Below are 18,460 nucleotides of genomic sequence, written 5' to 3' on the forward strand. Positions count from 1 at the left end.
AGCAGGGCCTCACTGAAAAATCCGACAATTGGGAAAATCATAGAAGATATGGGTTGGAAGAGACCTTAGGAGGTCATCTCAGAGCAGGACCAACACCAACTAAATCATCCCTGCCAGGGCTTTGTCAAGCCAGGCCTTAAAAACCTCTAAGGATGGAGATTCCACCCCCTCCCTAGGAAACCCACTCCAGTGCTTCACCACCCTCCTAGTGAAATAGTTTTTCCTAATATCCACTTGAGACCATTGCTCTTTGTTCTGTCATCTGCCCCCACTGAGAACAGCCTAGCTCCATCCTCTGGAACCCCCCTTCAGGTAGTTGAAGGCTGTTATCAAATACCCCCTCACTCTTCTCTTCTGCAGACTAAATAAGCCCAGTTCCCTCAGCCTCTCCTCATAAGTTCCTCAGCCCCCAATCATTTTCATTGCCCTCTGCTGGACTCGCTCCAATTTATCCACATCCTTTCTGTAGGGGCGGGCCCAAAACTGGACGCAATACTCCAAATGTGGCCTCACCAGTGCTGAATAGAGGGAAATAATCACTTCCCTCGATCTGCTGGCAATGCTCCTAATAATGCAGCCCAAAATGCCATTAGCCTTCTTGGCCACAAGGGCAAACTGCTGACTCATATCCAGCTTCTTGTCCACTGTAATCCCCAGGTCCTTTTCTGCAGAACTGCCACTTAGCCAGTAGGTCCCCATCCTGTAGTGGTGCATGGGATTCTTCCGTCCTAAGTGCAAGACTCTGCGTTTATCCTTGTTGAACCTCATCAGATTTCCTTTGGCCCAATCCTCCAATTTGTCTAGGTCACTCCACCCTATCCCTACCCTCCAGCGTATCTATCTCTCCCCCTAGCTTAGTGTCATCTGCAAAATTGCTGAGGGTGCAATCCATTCCATCATCCAGATCATTAATGAAGATGCTGAACAAAACAAAACAAAAATACTGAGATGGGGGGGAAAAAACAGGTCCTGTGCAAACAACAACTCTCAAGGAGCTGAGGATTTGGGTCATGGGCTCTCATTGTGCTAGGAACTGTGTAAACATCTTATGAAGATACCAAAGATCTTACAATCTGATTTCAAGTGAGACACAATTAGTGAGTATATCAAACAGCACGGAAAAAGGGGACAAAATAAGAACATAGTTATGTAAGTTAGTTATCACTCAATGTTGGTAACAATACTTAGTCCTCATATAAAACTTTTCACCCATAGATCTCAAAGACCTTGCCAAGGGTGTGTGTGTGTGGGGTTGGGAGGTAAGTATTATCCTCATTTTACTGATTGGGAAACTGAGTACAAAGAAGTGTCAGCAGTGTGCCCTTGTTGCCAAGAAGGCCAATGGCATTTTGGGATGTATAAGTAGGGGCATAGCGAGCAGATCGAGGGACGTGATCGTTCCCCTCTATTCGACATTGGTGAGGCCTCATCTGGAGTACTGTGTCCAGTTTTGGGCCCCACACTTCAAGAAGGATGTGGATAAATTGGAGAGTCCAGCGAAGGGCAACAAAAATGATTAGGGGACTGGAACACATGAGTTATGAGGAGAGGCTGAGGGAGCTGGGATTGTTTAGCCTGCAGAAGAGAAGAATGAGGGGGGATTTGATAGCTGCTTTCAACTACCTGAAAGGGGGTTCCAAAGAGGATGGCTCTAGACTGTTCTCAATGGTAGCAGATGACAGAACGAGGAGTAATGGTCTCAAGTTGCAGTGGGGGAGGTTTAGATTGGATATTAGGAAAAACTTTTTCACTAAGAGGGTGGTGAAACACTGGAATGCGTTACCTAGGGAGGTGGTAGAATCTCCTTCCTTAGAGGTTTTTAAGGTCAGGCTTGACAAAGCCCTGGCTGGGATGATTTAACTGGGAATTGGTCCTGCTTTGAGCAGGGGGTTGGACTAGATGACCTTCTGGGGTCCCTTCCAACCCTGATATTCTATGATTCTATGATTCTATGAAGTGAAAAGACTTGCTCAGGGTTGCACAACAAATCAGTTGCAGAGCCACCCAGGAACAGAAACTAGGTCTGCTAACTCCTCGCCCAATGCCCCATTCTTCTCTACCATACTGCCTCCTTCTGTGATGGTCCAAATGATTAGAGTTTGTTTAGCTAGAAAGAAATGAATACCGTCATCTATGTAAAACTGTTCCATGTCCCCGCCAACATTAGCAGTTTTAATGTCAGTGATACAGTGGAAGTAAGCCTTGAGTTGGAATTTGAGAGAACAGTGACTAGAGGATCAAGTTTCAGCCATGTTAGTCTGTATCGGCAAAAAGAAAAGGAGTACTTGTGGAACCTTAGAGACTAACAAATTTATTTGAGCATAAGCTTTCGTGAGCTACAGCTACTTCATCGGCTGTAGCTCACGAAAGCTTATGCTCAAATAAATTTGTTAGTCTCTAAGGTGCCACAAGTACTCCTTTTCTTTTTGGAGGATCAAGGCAACCAGTTCTGAGGTGTGTCTCCACATGTATCTCATCTATTTTCTAACCAACAGCCATTTCACCATAAAATCCTTCTAAGGCTACACTTAGAAAATTGAACTGACTACCAGGCACAGCATTCAAATAGGATAGCCATATTTTTGAATGCCTATGACAAAAGGGCACCAATTAGAGCTGGTTGAATTGGAACATAAAATCAGAATTGTAGAATTTCCTACAAAACAGAAAGACTGGTTTCCACCCTGCTCTAGCAAGAAACTTCCTGTGAATATTGAGTCTGCCCTAAAAGAAAAGGCTTAAAAACCATGCATGCACACATACACAGAGCAAAAAAACCTAAAGTGACTAAAAGCCGGCTAATCTCAGAAACTGTAAAGTATTCATGATTCTCTAGCATGTTTATCTCAATTGCATTAGGGATAGAATTAGGAGCATGTGGAAATTTACCTTATGGAACTCTTCTCTTTTGTGTTATAGTGGTTTGCACTGCACCTAAGACTTTAAGGCCCAACTGTGCCTGCAGCTATGTGTACCGTCCCCACTGATGTCAACAAGAGCCATCACAGGCAAAATGTAGCTGTATAGACTGTTATAGATTAATAGACTTGTATATACGGTGGGTGAAATGACTGTTGACCTGACCCCATCCCATTCTGCGGCAAAATCTATGTACTATATGCAACATATGCAAGAGCGGTAACGAAAGAGGCCTACAGGCCTGCGTCCTGTAAGACTTGGCTTAAGCTAAAAGCATTTCCGTTTGCTGGGCTGTGGCATTTGACCCAAATAACGGACTAGACCAATCTCTAGCTAGAAAAGAGCCAAAGGGCCTAAAGTCCCTAGCTGTCCATTATATGCACCCTCCACCCTGCAAAAGTCCCTAGACAAAACGCTGCCACAAGCAAACCACAGATCTTGATAATAACGTGCGTCAGCACAGTGCTAATTATAAAACTGTTTTTAATTATCTCCTTATAAGGTTTTATTAACAATGCTTGAGTGCTGAAAATAATTAATAAGGAAATGTATCATTTGGCTTGGATTTTAACCTATATAAAACTGGTATTATAGGGGCAGGGCAGAAAGAGACCAGGGTGGCACCTGTGTGTGACCATCTCTGTCTCCCTCTCCCTGCATGCTTGTATTCAATAAAAAACCTCAGGCTGTTTGAACCAAATAGATGGTATGACTTGTTTTCCACAACAATATTAAGTAACTACTTATGTAACATAAGAAGAAATGCACACCAAGAACTGGGCATGCTGGGAGACTAATTCTGTTGATATGGCCTACCAGGACAGCTTTCTGTAGCCATTTTGTCGCCAAGAAAGTTGACTAGTATTTAGCTGTTCTTTAATCAAAAAACTTTTTGACAGTAAAATAGTATAGCTCCCTTTTTTTTGTACTGACTTCCTGCTTCTTCTTTGCAACAGCATCATTATAATTACATTAAAAATAGGTTAAAAGAACATTAAAGTTGCAACGTCAAGCACTCAAAAGTTAAGAAATGCCAGAGTTAAAGTTGCCTCTGCAATCTTAATTTTTGCATATGTATTAGATGTTTGCTTACATACTACTTTTTTTCCCACAGGACTTTTACCTCCAGTTCACAGGACAAATGGTTCTCTAGATAAATCAGGGTTGTATAGTGAATGAGGCTGTTGTCAGTACGAACCTTGCTTGTCTCATTTGTTGCAGAAGTTGGAAGATGTGTCGTGAACAAGGTAAAGGACTGCAGAAACAGCAGGGATGGTCTCATGGTTAAAGCAGTTGAATGCTGCCATGGGGAACTGGGAACTTCTATCCCTGCCTCTGTCACAGAGTTCCTATGTGATGCTAGGCAAGACATTCAAATGAAAACGTTCACAGTTGGCTGCTGATTGTGTATTCCTCATTTCCTTGGTGCCCAATGTGAAACAGATGGGGCCAGATATGCAGAAGTATTGAGTGCTCACAACTGCAAATGAAGACAATTGGAGCTGAGCTTTGACCATAGAAAGTGCTAGAAAAATCATAGGTAGTCCAGATAATCAAGACAAGTTTGGCCTTAAATATCTGTGTCTCAGTTCCCCATCTGGAAGATGGGGATAATAACACCTAATTGCACAGGGTTATTGTAAAGATAAATTCATGAATGTCTGTGAAGCACCCAGATACTATGGTGAGAACACAAAAATGCCAGGAGTAAATTACTAATTTTGTATTCAATGCAAGGTGTATTCGGTGTGTGGTAAATAAGGCCTGGGACCACAAACCAAATGACAAGGATTCAAAAAAATATTGAAAATATTGAATAACTATCTATTGTGTGGCCCTGGGTCCTTCAGAAAAATAACATATGATCATACAATTAAAACTGTATCATAATACATATGCACAATAGGCCCAAGTTTAGACTGCACGGCCATCCTTAATTCTGGAATTTCCTAATATTTGAATGCTTGATTTTGCAACCTTATTTTTCTTTTAATCTAGTTTTATGGCTATAATTTCCTAATTTAGGGTTTAAAAAAAAACTGAAAAAAACAAATTGACCCCCAACTTGGGTAGTCAGCAGGTTTAGACCTTTAATTCTACAAGACCTCTGCCATTTGAGCTAATGGAGTAACTGATAGAAATAGTAGGCTGTTATCATCTATGTGGACCAGCCACTAGATGGGGAGGACATACAAACACACTTGCCAGTGGGTTTCATAGCTATTTTCTGACAGCAGAGGAGTATAGAGATGCAGGTCTTCTAGGTTCAATTCTAGGTTCTGGAGGAGAGTGTATCTGAATGGTTATAGACTTTTCTGCACCTGTCCCTCCCACACATGCCTGTATCTTTCTGCCTCTACTTCTATCCATCCTACCTTGGCTCTGTCTCTCTCTCCTCCTATCTACCCCCCACCTTTCTGCTCCTATCCAATCCTGCACCATTTGGCTCTTGTCCCTGCCCCTATTTGTTTCTATCTAATCCCCTCCATCCTCTGGTTTATGCCCTCCTCCTGTTCTATGCCTATATGCTCCTCTCTGCTCTTCTCCCTCTCCTTGCACCCTACTACAGCTCCTGTCTCCCTCCACTAGCTCCTGTTCCTGCTGTCCCCGTTCTGTTCCTCCTCACCCTCTGTCTTCTGAAAGACACCTTCCCCATATGCACCTCACTTCAATCAGGCAGCTTCTTCTTTCTCTTCCATATTAGCAGGGGGAGCATTGAGAGCACAGGAGAGACAGTTTCCTTGCTGTCAGTTCCAATGCTTGGTGGCACATAGGCCCCTGGCAGTGGGGAGGAGCAATCAGAGGGAAAGTCGTGCTTGGGTCCCTACAGCCCTAGGCTGGAGTATGCTCAGTGCACACAAAATCTTCAGAGAATTTAACAACATGAAATTTACTTCTGTAATTGAGTAAATCAGAGTGTAACTTTACATTGCAACTGTCCCAGTGCAATGTACTTCCCTCTTCCCCTGGAGACTGAAACATTTTCTTCCACACCACACTCAGCTTCATACTGCTGTGAGATAAAGTATTAGATCCCTTCTAACTGTGAATCCTGGGATAAAGCACCTACAGTGTTTAACTGCTGGGATGCAGGCCAGTCTCTGTGGACTCAATCATGGCTCTCTGATCTACCAAAAGCTCTCCCCTACCCCACATACACTGGGAGATAAATCCTGCCTTTCCTTTGATGGAACAGCTCAGAAGGTTCTCCATGAGATCAGTGCAATAGAGTTTTCCCATGAGGAGTGATTAATACGTCTGTCTGGCTAGATTGCTAGTGTTTCACCTTGACCACTATGAGCACAATTGCAAAGACAGGTTTCTGGCCAACAGGAAGTAAGAAAGTTTGGGACTCTTGTAAGAAGCCAGCATGGACTTACCTTGCCTCTTCTCTACATTCCTAATGTGATTAACTTTCCCCTCCTGCCAGTTCCAAACACTTTCCTTTGAAACAGCAATCAGCAAAGGACAAAAGTGGATTGTAGCCGGAGTTGGGAACGGGGCTAAAATTAAGATATCAATGATAAGGACTATATACCAACCTTATACACTGAGAACCTTGCAATGACTTCATTTGGGAAAGAGAGAGGCCACATGAAACCTTAATCTGACCTGGAAGTGTTGGAAACTAAGGTGGTAAGAGAAACCTGATTAATTTAGAAAAGAGGAGGCCAACCAGCAAAGAATATCAAAGATGAATACATTCATCCTTAGTGTCCTAAAAGTTAATGTAAAGGTTTGCTTTGTTAATTTGTCACAACAGACAATATTATACTCATGAGAATTCAATTAGTGGCAACATTATGATAAAGTTACAGCAAATCTGTGACCGGCATTTTCTAACCTTAATCCTTGAATTCCCACATTTGAGATTAAAGGAAATGAATTTAGAATTTTCCTGCTGAAAGTTCTTTTAATCAAGTATAAGTTATAGCATACATGTTTTATGGATATTAACTTACAATAAAAGTTTAATATCCAACATGTAGGTACATATTTTCCTAAGGAACCAAACAGTTATCTGAATTTGACTGTCAATTTCTCAGGAGGTTCTTCTGGTTTGTTTTCAAGGCGTATTCCTAAACTGGTGGATATTTTATTCCAATCCACAGAGGAAAATTCCATTATAGATCTCTTCATTGCCCTCACAAAAACAGCATCTTCAGGGTTCGCAAATGGAACTCTACAAAAATAACAAAACAAATGTAAATAACTGACATGATAAAAACAATTTTTCCTAACCGCTTTGGAATTATTTTCTGGAAACAGTTATGTGGAAAGTAACGGTAGAGACAATTATTGATTAAACAGACTAGTCTATAACTACTTACGAAATTTTTTTGTACACTTCCTCTCTAAATCTTGAGATCAAAATGAGACAAAACAAAAGAGAATCAAAAAAGGCAGCGTCAGAGAAGTCCAAGTAAAAGAAACTTTGTTCTGATTAAACTAAATGCAATAAACTAATTAAAATGTATTTTCCTTAACTTTAAAAAATAAGTGAACTCAGTGCAAAAAGATATATTAATACAATATTAATTGCTCAGAGTTAACTTTCACAATATTGCCACATTTATACACAGGAATATGATTCTGTGCATATAGATCTGGTTACAGTAGGATTTATAAGTGAATTTTATGACTTGTATGTAAGCAGGGTCTGAATGAACTCCACTCTGACAGCTAGCTGGGGAGGGGTAGAGACGTCAGGAGCAATCTGTATTTACATGAACACACCTACTCTGCCAAGATATACAGCAGATAGAACTGTGTTGCTCAAAGTGATCAACTTTGGCTGGTGTTGGGTTACAAATAACTTTAGTATTGAATACTAAAGGAGTGAAATGTTGTTATCAACATTGTCTTTATTGTATGAATAAAGGGGCTCAGAACTGTGCTTAACCTATTCCAAATGAGGGGGTCACCCTCAGCTGAAAGCCAGGGGCTCAAATGCTAGACCCCTGTGAAAGTAAGTGAGAGTGGAGATGGGTGTCCCAGCCATGAGATGTAGACTTTCTGATCTGGTTTAACCTGTTCTTCCCTACAAATAGTGCTAAATAGGCTTAATTAGGAACCTTTTGTTATTTCAAATACTCAGTAAGAGCTGAAATCACCTGTGGTAGAGAAGTGTTTCTGCCCAGCCTGCTGAAAATCACTAAGAGAGTGATATACAGATGTCACAACAATGACGCAGGTGGCAGCAGAAGGTAACTGATGGGCAGCCAGCAAAAGTGGCAAGCAGTCAGTGAGTTACCATGGCTGATGAGATGGCTAGGCGGCAAGAAACCGTGACTGGCAGGGCAAGTGCTCAGATAGCGGAGCAAGCAAGGTGCCTTCTTCCCCAGGTGGGAGGTGAACTCACACAGATGCAACTCTGAACCCTGGGTCCTCACTGACCAAGGACAACCACTGTGATTGGGGTATGGTGAGGAAGCAGAGGGGGGCACAGTAAAGGAACTTTTGGTTGTGGAAAATCTTCTGCCCCACGCACTCTGGGGTGGGTGTCCTGCGCACAGTTTTATGTTTATGAATCCTCCTTGTGGCATTTTCCTTAATTAATGTCAGGTGACTTCTCTCCTTTCATTAAAAGTTTCTTTTCTAAACTCAGACTCTGTGCTTGCGAGTGGGGAAATATTGCCTCTCGGAGGTGCCCAGAGGTGGTGCGTAATTTTCCTAGGTTACTGAGTGGCGGTTTGAGCCAGTTCTGTGTTGTATTGTTGAAAAGGAACCCCTGTACCTGGTTGTTGCTGGCCTCACCTGGCAGAAGGGTTACATGTACATGTAAAATCTTAATCATTACACTGCATTTATAGTCTCTTTTGCAGGTGTAAGTGATCACACACTTAGGCAAATGCAACTGATGTTTATTTCATTGTGAGTCTTCTGGATAATCAAGGTGCAAACTTCTGATTAGCAGATTTTGAATCCAAAAACTGAAACTCCATAAGCTCGTTTTGTGCCATGTCATACTTTAGTTGTACCACAGGAGATGTGAGCTGTAGACTCACAATCAGTGAGGAGAGTAGAGGCAGAAAGAAACTCGGCAGTACAGTCGTTCTCATATAGAGGTGCTCAGGTGTTGGGCACGGTATAAAAACTGAATAGAAAAGAACTCTCTGCATAAAGGCATGTACACACATTAGCATGTGCCTAGCTTTAATTGTGTGAGGAGTTCCACTGACTTCAACAGGTCTATTCCAGTGCTTATAGTTAAGTACCTTGTGGAATCTGGGACCTGAGCACTAAAAGCAACAGAAAGTATATGCAGCAAGCAGAGTGGTATTGAAACCAGCATAGAACTCTGTTTTCTTTATGATTTGCCTGATTGCATAGCGCCATACTCAAAGTGGATAGTTACGTATACTTAGGTTTTTAAAGGAAATGGTAGCGAACTTATGTGCACTAACATGTGTACATGCTAATTTTAAAAATATATTTCTCAACAATGTCTATGTTTAAAACATAGCTACTCACACATGTTGCTCACTGATAAATTAAAACAAGCATGAACTGTTAAACTTGTAAAGTTTCCTCATAAAAAAATTGCATCTAAAAATGTCTGAGCATTAATAGCATCCTTTTCCCTACCACAACACTGAGAGAGAACTAAGTTTTATCTTTATTTCTATTATTCATGAAAAATCCAACAAAATAAACCAACTGTGGGCTGCGAAATTTCATTCCACAGGGCAGCATGTTTTCCAGGAAAGTGCCTATTTAAGAATAGGGAGTTAGAAGGAAATTCTCTCACCCATTTTATAGCAGAACTACTCAGTTGCTCTAACACATTAATGTACAATATTTTTAGCACTTAGTCCCGGTGTGGGCAAACTATGGCCTGCAGGCTGCATCCGGGCCACCAGCCATTATAAGCTGGCCCTTGAGCTCCCACTGGGGAGTGGGGTCGGGGGCCATTCCACGCAGCTCCCGGAAGCCGCGGCATGGCCCATCTCCAGCACTCCAGCCAGGGAGCAGGGTCAGGGGACTCTCCACGCAGCTCTCGGAAGCAGCAGCATGGCCCCCCTCTGGCCCCTGTGCAGTCCAATGGCTCCCTCTAGCACTCCAATGGGAGCTGCAGGGGTGGTGCCTGTGGATGGGGCAGCATGCAGAGACACCTGACCGCACCTCTGCATAGGAGCCAGAGAAGCAACATGCCACTGCTTCCGGGAGCCACTTGAGGTAAGTGCTGCCCGGAGTCTTCACCCCTGAGCCTCTCAGAATGCCCCAACCCCCTGCCCCAGCCCTGATCCCCCTCCTGCCCTCCGAACCCCTTGATCCTAGCCCGGAGCACCCTCCTGCACCCCAAACCCCTCATCCCCAGCCCTACCCCACAGCCCACACCCCACAGCCGGAGCCCTCCCCCTCCGCACCGCATTCCCCAGCCCGGAGCCCCCTCCTGCACCCTGAACTCCTCATTTCTGGCCCCACCCCAGAGCCTGCACCCCCTCCCACACCCCAACCCCAATTTTGTGAGCATTCATAGCCTGCCATACAATTTCTATTCCCAGATGTGGCCCTCAAGCCAAAAATCTTGCCCACCCCTGACTTTGTGTTTGATATTGCAAAATGAACTGCTTTTATCATACACCTCATTTCCTAATCAGCAATACTACTGAAAATGCATTCAAGATAGCAGCAGGTGGATTGTCTCATCACTGATGGACACAGTGGTTTATCCCACCACAAAAAAGAGCAGACTATTTTTTAAAAGTTTCTGCCTTTTTTGTTTGTTTGTTTTGTAGGAGCAGTGAGGATTGAGTGAATACTTTTGATGTGCAAAAACAAAAATAGGCACAAACAAACTACTTACTTATTTATGTGATTTGCAACTTCATAACCTGTAACAACAAATTTATAATAAGTAGTTAATATTTCTACAGCACTTTGACCATTTAAGAACTACGGTTTGTTCTAGCTCCCATTGACTTGAATAGTGCAAGATCAATCCCTAGGAGTGCTAGCCATTACAACTAAACATTAGTAGTTAAATAAAAATATAGGCTATAGCTTCCTGGTTATTAAATGTTTTCTTCTGACTGTATATGTTGTGTCATTATTCACATTTTACTTCCCCCCCAAAAAATGCTGCCATACATTTTTTTCTTTAAAAGAAATGATAGCACCAACCCTCCAATAGCAAATCAATGTGAACATATGGTGAAGAAAAAGATACACTGTTCAAAGATATCAGTTTCTAATTTCCCAGGGGTCCTTATGAACTATGAGGGGAAAGATTAAAAATAACTCTTTCAACCTGCATTTTAGAAATTATTATTAAACTAGTAAAGCTTATAGTCATTGTTTTGCAGATGATTTAAATCTATGCAAAACATTACACTCAAAATCACTTGCAAATAACTTATTATCAAGTCCAAACTTTGCACTCTGAACTCCTGAAATGCGTTTATTAGAACCAACTGCATGATGTTCAGTCTACAATGAGAAAATGTGTAAGTATTTTTATCTATAGTGGACACGGTATTGTAGATAGGGCATGAGAGTTTTTAGAGCAGGCTCAGGTGACATGACAGTAGAATCACCTGTGACCTTTCTCTACTACTAGAGAATCCACTGTTGGTAGCAGTGAAGCTGCAGCAGTGTAAAAAGTTGTTGTCATTTTGGTTATAATATAAACCCATTTTCAATGGCTCCTGAGTTCCATATTTTGCTGTTTAAGAAAGTCTGAGGCTGAGTGTAGGCTAACTTCAGTGGGACTAAATCACATGCTTAATGTTAAGCATGTGCTTTGCTACATCAGGGTCATACTGCATTGTTCAAGCAGATATTTTAACAACTCTTAACAAATTCCTCCATACAAAAAATGCGCCCCCAGCATTACAGTGGTCGAGCTTACTAATGTATATGCATAACAGTGCTTCAGAGAGTCATCTCTGCTTACCGGACTGATTAAAGAAAGTTTTGACTATTTTTGCTCCATTAAATTCAGAGATATAAAAGAGAATTACCTGGATCATATTTCAGGGCTTGTCTATTGGGGGGGAGGGGTTACTCTGTAGCTCTTTGGTGTGCATTAGGTAATGTGAAATACGCAAACCACACTAATATCATACACATGGAACAGTGTGCCCACTTTTAATGTGCATCATTTTGTGCACACGATGGTGGTTTGCTGAGTACTAAGGGCATGGTGTTCTTGGAGAGTATCCCATTATCCTTTGCTTTGTTGCTAAGCAATATGCATTCCGGGATTTTTCTTGCTATGCATTGTGGGATGCATAATGGATGCCAGGCAGGTTCAAATTTTTTAAAAAAATCACAGGCTTCCTCTGTCTCTCTACCCCATATTTCTTTTCTGGGCGAGCTAGTGCCATTTTCAAATTGCTGTCAGCCAGCATGGACCCTGCAATCAGTGGCCCCCTCACGCTCATCCTCTGATGAGTTTTACTGATTGTCCTTGGTGGAGTGGGGAAGAAAGCATGCAGCAGGCTCCAAACTTTTTCTGGGTATGGTGGTCATGTAGTTGTGGAAAATCCTGTCCAACTCTTCAAAAAATGGAGAGGTTTCATGTCTCCTGTTGGATATTTTCCTCTCATCCCTGGTTTTAATATAAGTCCTCCTGAGCTGTTTGCTCTTTATCTGGTACTGGTTGGCATATGATCATGAACCCTTGCAGACATCTGCTTAGCAATCTCCACAAAAAGATATAATTCCCTGTATAGACAAGATCACAGCTTGTCTAGAATGAGCAAATCGTTAATTAAATTCCAACTGCACACCCAAAGTGCATTCATTTACACCTGCCCAATCCCATGGAAGACAATGGGATTGCATATTTGTCACTGAACATAATTCAAAGCCACTACGGTTCATGACTGTACCTTAGGCCAGAATTTGGTTTGCAGGATCTTTACTAGTAAAGATGGTGTGCAAGACAAAAAGACCCCTCTAAATTTGACAATTTGAAAAAACATCATCCTTCTTTTAAATGGATCAAATTTCATCTGGACTCACACAGACCCAACAAAGATGATATGCTACGTTGCCATTTTTAGAAAATCACAATTAAGAGCACAACATTTCTAAACTTCTACAAATAAAACAGGTAGGGAGAGATGTTAAGTATGTAAGTCTACTAAAAAAACAAACTTTTGTGTGACTGATATTTCTAATAGGTATATATTTGTAGTATATTTTAAGCAAAAGGCTCTAGACCTAGAGTTTTGTGTATTTAGATGCTATAGAAAAGGCTGATGCACCATCTGCAACACTATTTAAGAGAGAAACTCTTTTTCTTTGGAAGACTGAAAAGGTCTAAAATGTCAAATAAGCACCAGGGGCACCAAAACTCTAAACAACCGGATCTGTCTGTGACAGATATTCATGAGACAAGGTGGGTGAGGTAATATCTTTTAATGAATCAACTTCTGTCGGTGAGAGAGACAAACTGTGGTACTTACACAACAGAAGTGGTCCAATAAAAAATATTACCTCACCCATCATGTCTCGCTAATATCTTGTGACTGACATGACTAAACCAACACAGCATAGAGACATTCATGGTCAGTACACAGGTACAGTACCCTGGAAAAATTCATTTCCCTGTTAAATCTGTTCAGAAATGTGAGTAAAACCTTCAACACGAATGAGAATACATTTTGAAAAGATAATGAAATTCTATTTTGAGTAGCTGCCTTAAAGGCAATTCTGTTATTCCAGAGTTTAATTAAAACACATAGTGTAATATAAAAATTAGTAGAAAAGACACATTCACTGAATGTTGCTACAGTTTGTTCATTAAATAAAGAAGCAATCTGAGTTCATAAAGCATATCTATTTCATTATTAAGTTGGTGAAAATTATTATTTCTAATTCAAATTACTTGGAAATATATGTTTTTCCCTAAATCATTATAAATACCTGGAGACAGCAGCAAACTTTTGGCGCATGGAATGCTTCTGGTAGATACTGTCTTAGCCATCAATGGCATATCTATTCTCTTTCCAAAACCTATAGATTGGAGAACACGGGACCTTTCATGGTTGTAAATATGTAAAGCTGATTCCCTTTCTTTTTGAGTAACTTCTGTTAAAAGACAAATAAAAACTGTTACCCTTTCTATACTAATGAATAATATCTAAGCTTAGCTGCTTGCTAGTATTCAGACAAAAACTATTTTCTCTACAGAATTATGACCAGATCCTCAGCTGGTGTAAATTTGTATAGCTCCACTTATTTCAATAAAGAGAGATACTGATTTATACTGCCTGAAGATTTTGTGTGAAATCCTGACCCACTGAAGTCAATACCAAACTCCCATTAATTTCACTGGATCCAGGATTTCACCCCTAGACTCTGTTTACATGGTGTTTAAATGCATTATACTAGAGAACTAAATGAAGTCTTAAATTGTAAGATTCATATCCATAATAAAACAGAATTCCAGTTCAAAGTCAATAATAATTCCCACCACTCAATTACAGAAAGTTGTAGGAGTACAATCAAAAGAAGTTTTTCAGCTTCATTTGTCCTTTTGTTTGAAGATCACTTGTAAATTTTAAACAAAGAGGTTAAGATTGTAAATCAAAAGGAGAATTTTGACATTAAGAATATGCACCACCTGCTAATTTCAGCACTTTCAAACTGGGATAAATGGGAACTAAAGACTCAAAACAAGAAATTCTAGCAGAAGCAATTTGAATTCAGTAAAGTGTTTTAATATTGATGTCTAGGGGACCAATTAGAAAGGAACTGCAGTAGTTACGCCTGGGGGTAACAAAAGTGTGACCAAGTGTCTTGTGTAAATGAGGAAAACAAGAGTATATTTTAGTAATGTTTCATAGTAAAGACAGGAGTTCGTAATGTTAAAGAAATAGTTCTCAAATTGACAGTCAAGGGTAAAGTTTGGTAAAAAGTACTGCCTAACTTCTTAATTCAGGAATGATCATTGTACTGTGGTTGTACTTAAAGGAAGATTAAGTCCATGAATTTAACAAGATTATCTCTGGACTTTGTAAATATCAATATAGTTTCCCTAAATTAAATTATAGCCAGTTCTCCTCTTTCCAGCAATGGTCCTCATTGCAACAGTAAGAGAAGTACTATCCTGAATACTGAAAAAGTTATTCTGAACAATGCCAAATGTACACTGATAAGGCCTTAACTGGAGTTGTCAAGGTTCCTCCCCCACTCTGAACTCTAGGGTACACCTAGGGTACCAGCTTAGGTTAAAACTTCCCCAAGGTACAAATTAATTTTATCCTTTGTCCTTGGAATATCCACTGCCACCACCAAACTCTAACTGGGTTTACTGGGAAATGCAGTTTGGACACGTCTTTCCCCCCAAAATCCTCCCAACCCTTGCACCCCACTTCCTGGGAAAGGTTTGGTAAAAATCCTCACCAATTTGCATAGGTGACCACAGACCCAAACCCTTGGATCTGAGAACAATGAAAAAGCATTCAGTTTTCTTACAAGAAGACTTTTAATAGAAATAGAAGTAGATACAAGTAAAGGAATCACCCCTGTAAAATCAGGATGGTAGGTACCTTACAGGGTAATTAGATTAAAAACATAGAGAATCCCTCTAGGCAAAACCTTAAGTTACAAAAAAGACACACAGACAGAAATAGTCATTCTATTCAGCACAATTCTTTTCTCAGCCATTTAAAGAAATCATAATCTAACGCATACCGAGCTAGATTACTTACTAAAGTTCTAAGACTCCATTCCTGGTCTATCCCCAGCAAAAGCAGCATATGGACAGACACACAGACCTTTTGTTTCTCTCCCTCCTCCCAGCTTTTGAAAGTATCTTGTCTCCTCATTGGTCATTTTGGTCAGGTGCCAGCGAGGTTACCTTTAGCTTCTTAACCCTTTACAGGTGAGAGGATTTTTCCTCTGGCCAGGAGGGATTTTAAAGGGGTTTACCCTTCCCTTTAGATTTATGACAGGAGTACTGTGTCCAGTTCTGGGCACCACACTTCAGGAAAGATGTAGACAAACTGGAGAAAGTCCAGAGGAGAGCAACAAAAATGATTAAAGGTCTAGAAAACATGACTTATAAGATTGAAAAAACTGGTTTTTTTAGTCTGGAGAAGAGACGATTGAGGGGGACATGATAATAGTCTTCAAGTACATAAAAGGTTGTTATAACGAGAGGGTGATAAATTGTTTTCCTTAGCCACTGAGGAAAGGACAAGAACCAATGGTCTCAAATTGCAGCAAGGGAGATTTAGGTTAGACACCAGGAAAAACTTCCTAACTGTCAGGGTAGTTAAGCACTGGAACAAATTACCTGGGGAGGCTGTGGAATCTCCCTTATTGGAAGTTTTTAAGAACAGGTTAGACAAACACTTGTCAGGGATGGTCTAGATAATAATTAGTCCTGCCTCAGTGCAGGGGACTGGACTAGAAGATCTATTGAGATTCCTTCCAGTACTACATTTCTATGATTTCTACATTCAGAAATCGGCTTGAGGTCCACCAGCAAACCTGTATCTGTATAACAGAGAAGTGCACATGCAAATTGTAATGTGGGCCTAATCTTGCAAACCATTATTTGTGAGGACAATCTTTCTCAAGTAGAACCAGCAAAGTCAAAAGAACTGTTTTATTTTTAATATTTAGATTGTGGTGCAGCCAAAACTCTGTGCTCTGCTTCTCAAACACTGAGAAAGAGTCTGTTTCTGTCTGGAAGAAAGTACACTGACAATGCAAAGGGGGAAAGTGATGTATCGTACAGACAAAATGATTATAGTGATGATAGATGAGTCTTATTAGTTACACAGTTATAATGTAGATTTTTAAAGTTAAACAAACTAAATTCCTCTCATCCCACCGGAATTAAACTCACTCATTCTCCCTTTCAGTAATTCCTAGCTTCAATCCTATGGGTGAAATTTTGTGTTGTAGAAGAGGCGCAGTAAAGAACTGATAGCTGAGGAGGATGAGGGGGGAGGTCAAAGATGGCTTTAAGTCACTTTACATCCTCCTGATTCTGAGCTACTCCAGGTCTGTAGTGGCCCCCAGCATAATTTAGAAAAGTCCTGGGGTGTTGTCCAAATTATGTCAGCCTCCCCGAATGGGCTGTGGGTAGCAGCACTGCCCAGAATCTCCACAACACTGTGTGCTATGGCCCTTCCCACCACTCGACCCCTCCCATCTCAGTCACACCCCATCACTAGGACTGGTGAGAGGGTACTGAGCCTCAGGTCTTGGACCAGAAGAATTCTCCCCTGGCCAGATCTGGGGCTTCAAGAGCCCCTTTATAGCACTCCAGCCCTATCACCCAGCATAAAGGGACTGGAGCAGGGGTGAGAATCTTACCCATTGTCTCCAACATTCCTCCTCCTAATGTTCAACCCCCTTCCTCCACATCATTGAACAGTTCACTCAGATGACAAAAAAGTCATGTAGGTAAATACACAACTTAGGCATTTATTGAAGAAGTTGATCTTTAGGATCTATTTCTTCTGTTGCATCTACAAGAAACGAGCTTATCGAGTCATTAACTTATGTATTTGATTTACTTCTTCTGTTTATTCTCAAGAGTAATGGTGGCAAGATAGAGCCCTACTTGCCCAGGTTTCACCTTGAGGGATTGCTGGGAGAGATGTATGGATAATAGTTTTATTTGTAGTGGGCTGAGCCAGTTTTATGTGGATAAGATCAATTAAGAAATGTGCATGCATTTATTTAAAATCTACAAAGGTGTGCAGACCTCTGGGTGAGCACAAACTGAAATAAACTGGCCATTGTACATGCACTTACCCAATTTGCACACATGACAATAGGTGCGTATTTCTGAATTACTGACATTAACTTCTCTTAAATTTGGTCCACAGAATTTTATGTAAGACAAATGAGATCTCAGAGTGGAGACATACACATTTTAAATAGCAAAGAAGCCAAATCTTTTAGTCAGTTTCAACATGAAAGGTCTGATATCAAGCAGAGAATTGTTTAGTTCACAAACTCTACCTCTGTGCAAAATCTCACAATTAATTGGATTAAATTCACTATACATTTTGGTATATAAGCAAGAAGGAGAAGGAGGAGAGAAGGAAGAAGGAGAACAGCCACAGGAAGAATTCACCTACTTTTCTAAATGGGCTAGAGTCATAAGTGACTGTCAATGCACTGTGAAAAGAGGAAAGGAGTCCTTACTCTTCCTGTCGAGGAGTTGTACTGAGGGAAGGAAGTATGTCACATAAAGACGGTACCCTGGATCTTGTGACAGAGGGTTGTGAAATAGATCTGCAAATGTTTCAGGGAGGAAGAAAAAATATAAAAATTAACAAGCCTGGGAAAATAATCACCATTTGGCAAAGTTATTGCAGAAAATACAATTAAATACACCCAAATTGTTTTTATACTATGAGCCAAGCCCTGCAGTCTTTAGTCAAACAAATTCCCTTGCCTTAATAAGGACTGCAAGATTTGACCCATTATGAAATGTTTAATGAAAATAAATGAATTAATGTGCTGAGCCTTTGAAGTTCCTGCTTAATCTTCTATGATTAACTAAGAGATCTTTGATACACTGACAAATCCATAAAGTTTTTGCCTTTGATTTTCTTAT

At 40.7% G+C, this 18,460-nt stretch overlaps 1 protein-coding gene across 1 annotated transcript in view; it reads right to left on the reverse strand.

Moving 5' to 3' along the window:
- Positions 1-6,902: 6,902 nt before the first annotated feature.
- The window catches only part of LRRC72 (leucine rich repeat containing 72), a 47,641-nt gene continuing 36,083 nt past the window's right edge, over positions 6,903-18,460 (reverse strand). The window contains exons 6-9 of the mRNA XM_073329549.2: positions 18,046-18,135; positions 13,798-13,962; positions 10,730-10,757; positions 6,903-7,102 (exon numbers count right to left, since the gene is read on the reverse strand). Coding sequence (XP_073185650.1) covers positions 6,937-7,102; positions 10,730-10,757; positions 13,798-13,962; positions 18,046-18,135 — 449 coding nt within the window. The 3' untranslated portion in view covers positions 6,903-6,936. The remainder of the gene's footprint in view (positions 7,103-10,729; positions 10,758-13,797; positions 13,963-18,045; positions 18,136-18,460) is intronic.

Source organism: Lepidochelys kempii, chromosome 2 (assembly GCF_965140285.1).
Source record: "Lepidochelys kempii isolate rLepKem1 chromosome 2, rLepKem1.hap1, whole genome shotgun sequence".
Lineage (NCBI taxonomy): Eukaryota > Metazoa > Chordata > Testudines > Cheloniidae > Lepidochelys > Lepidochelys kempii.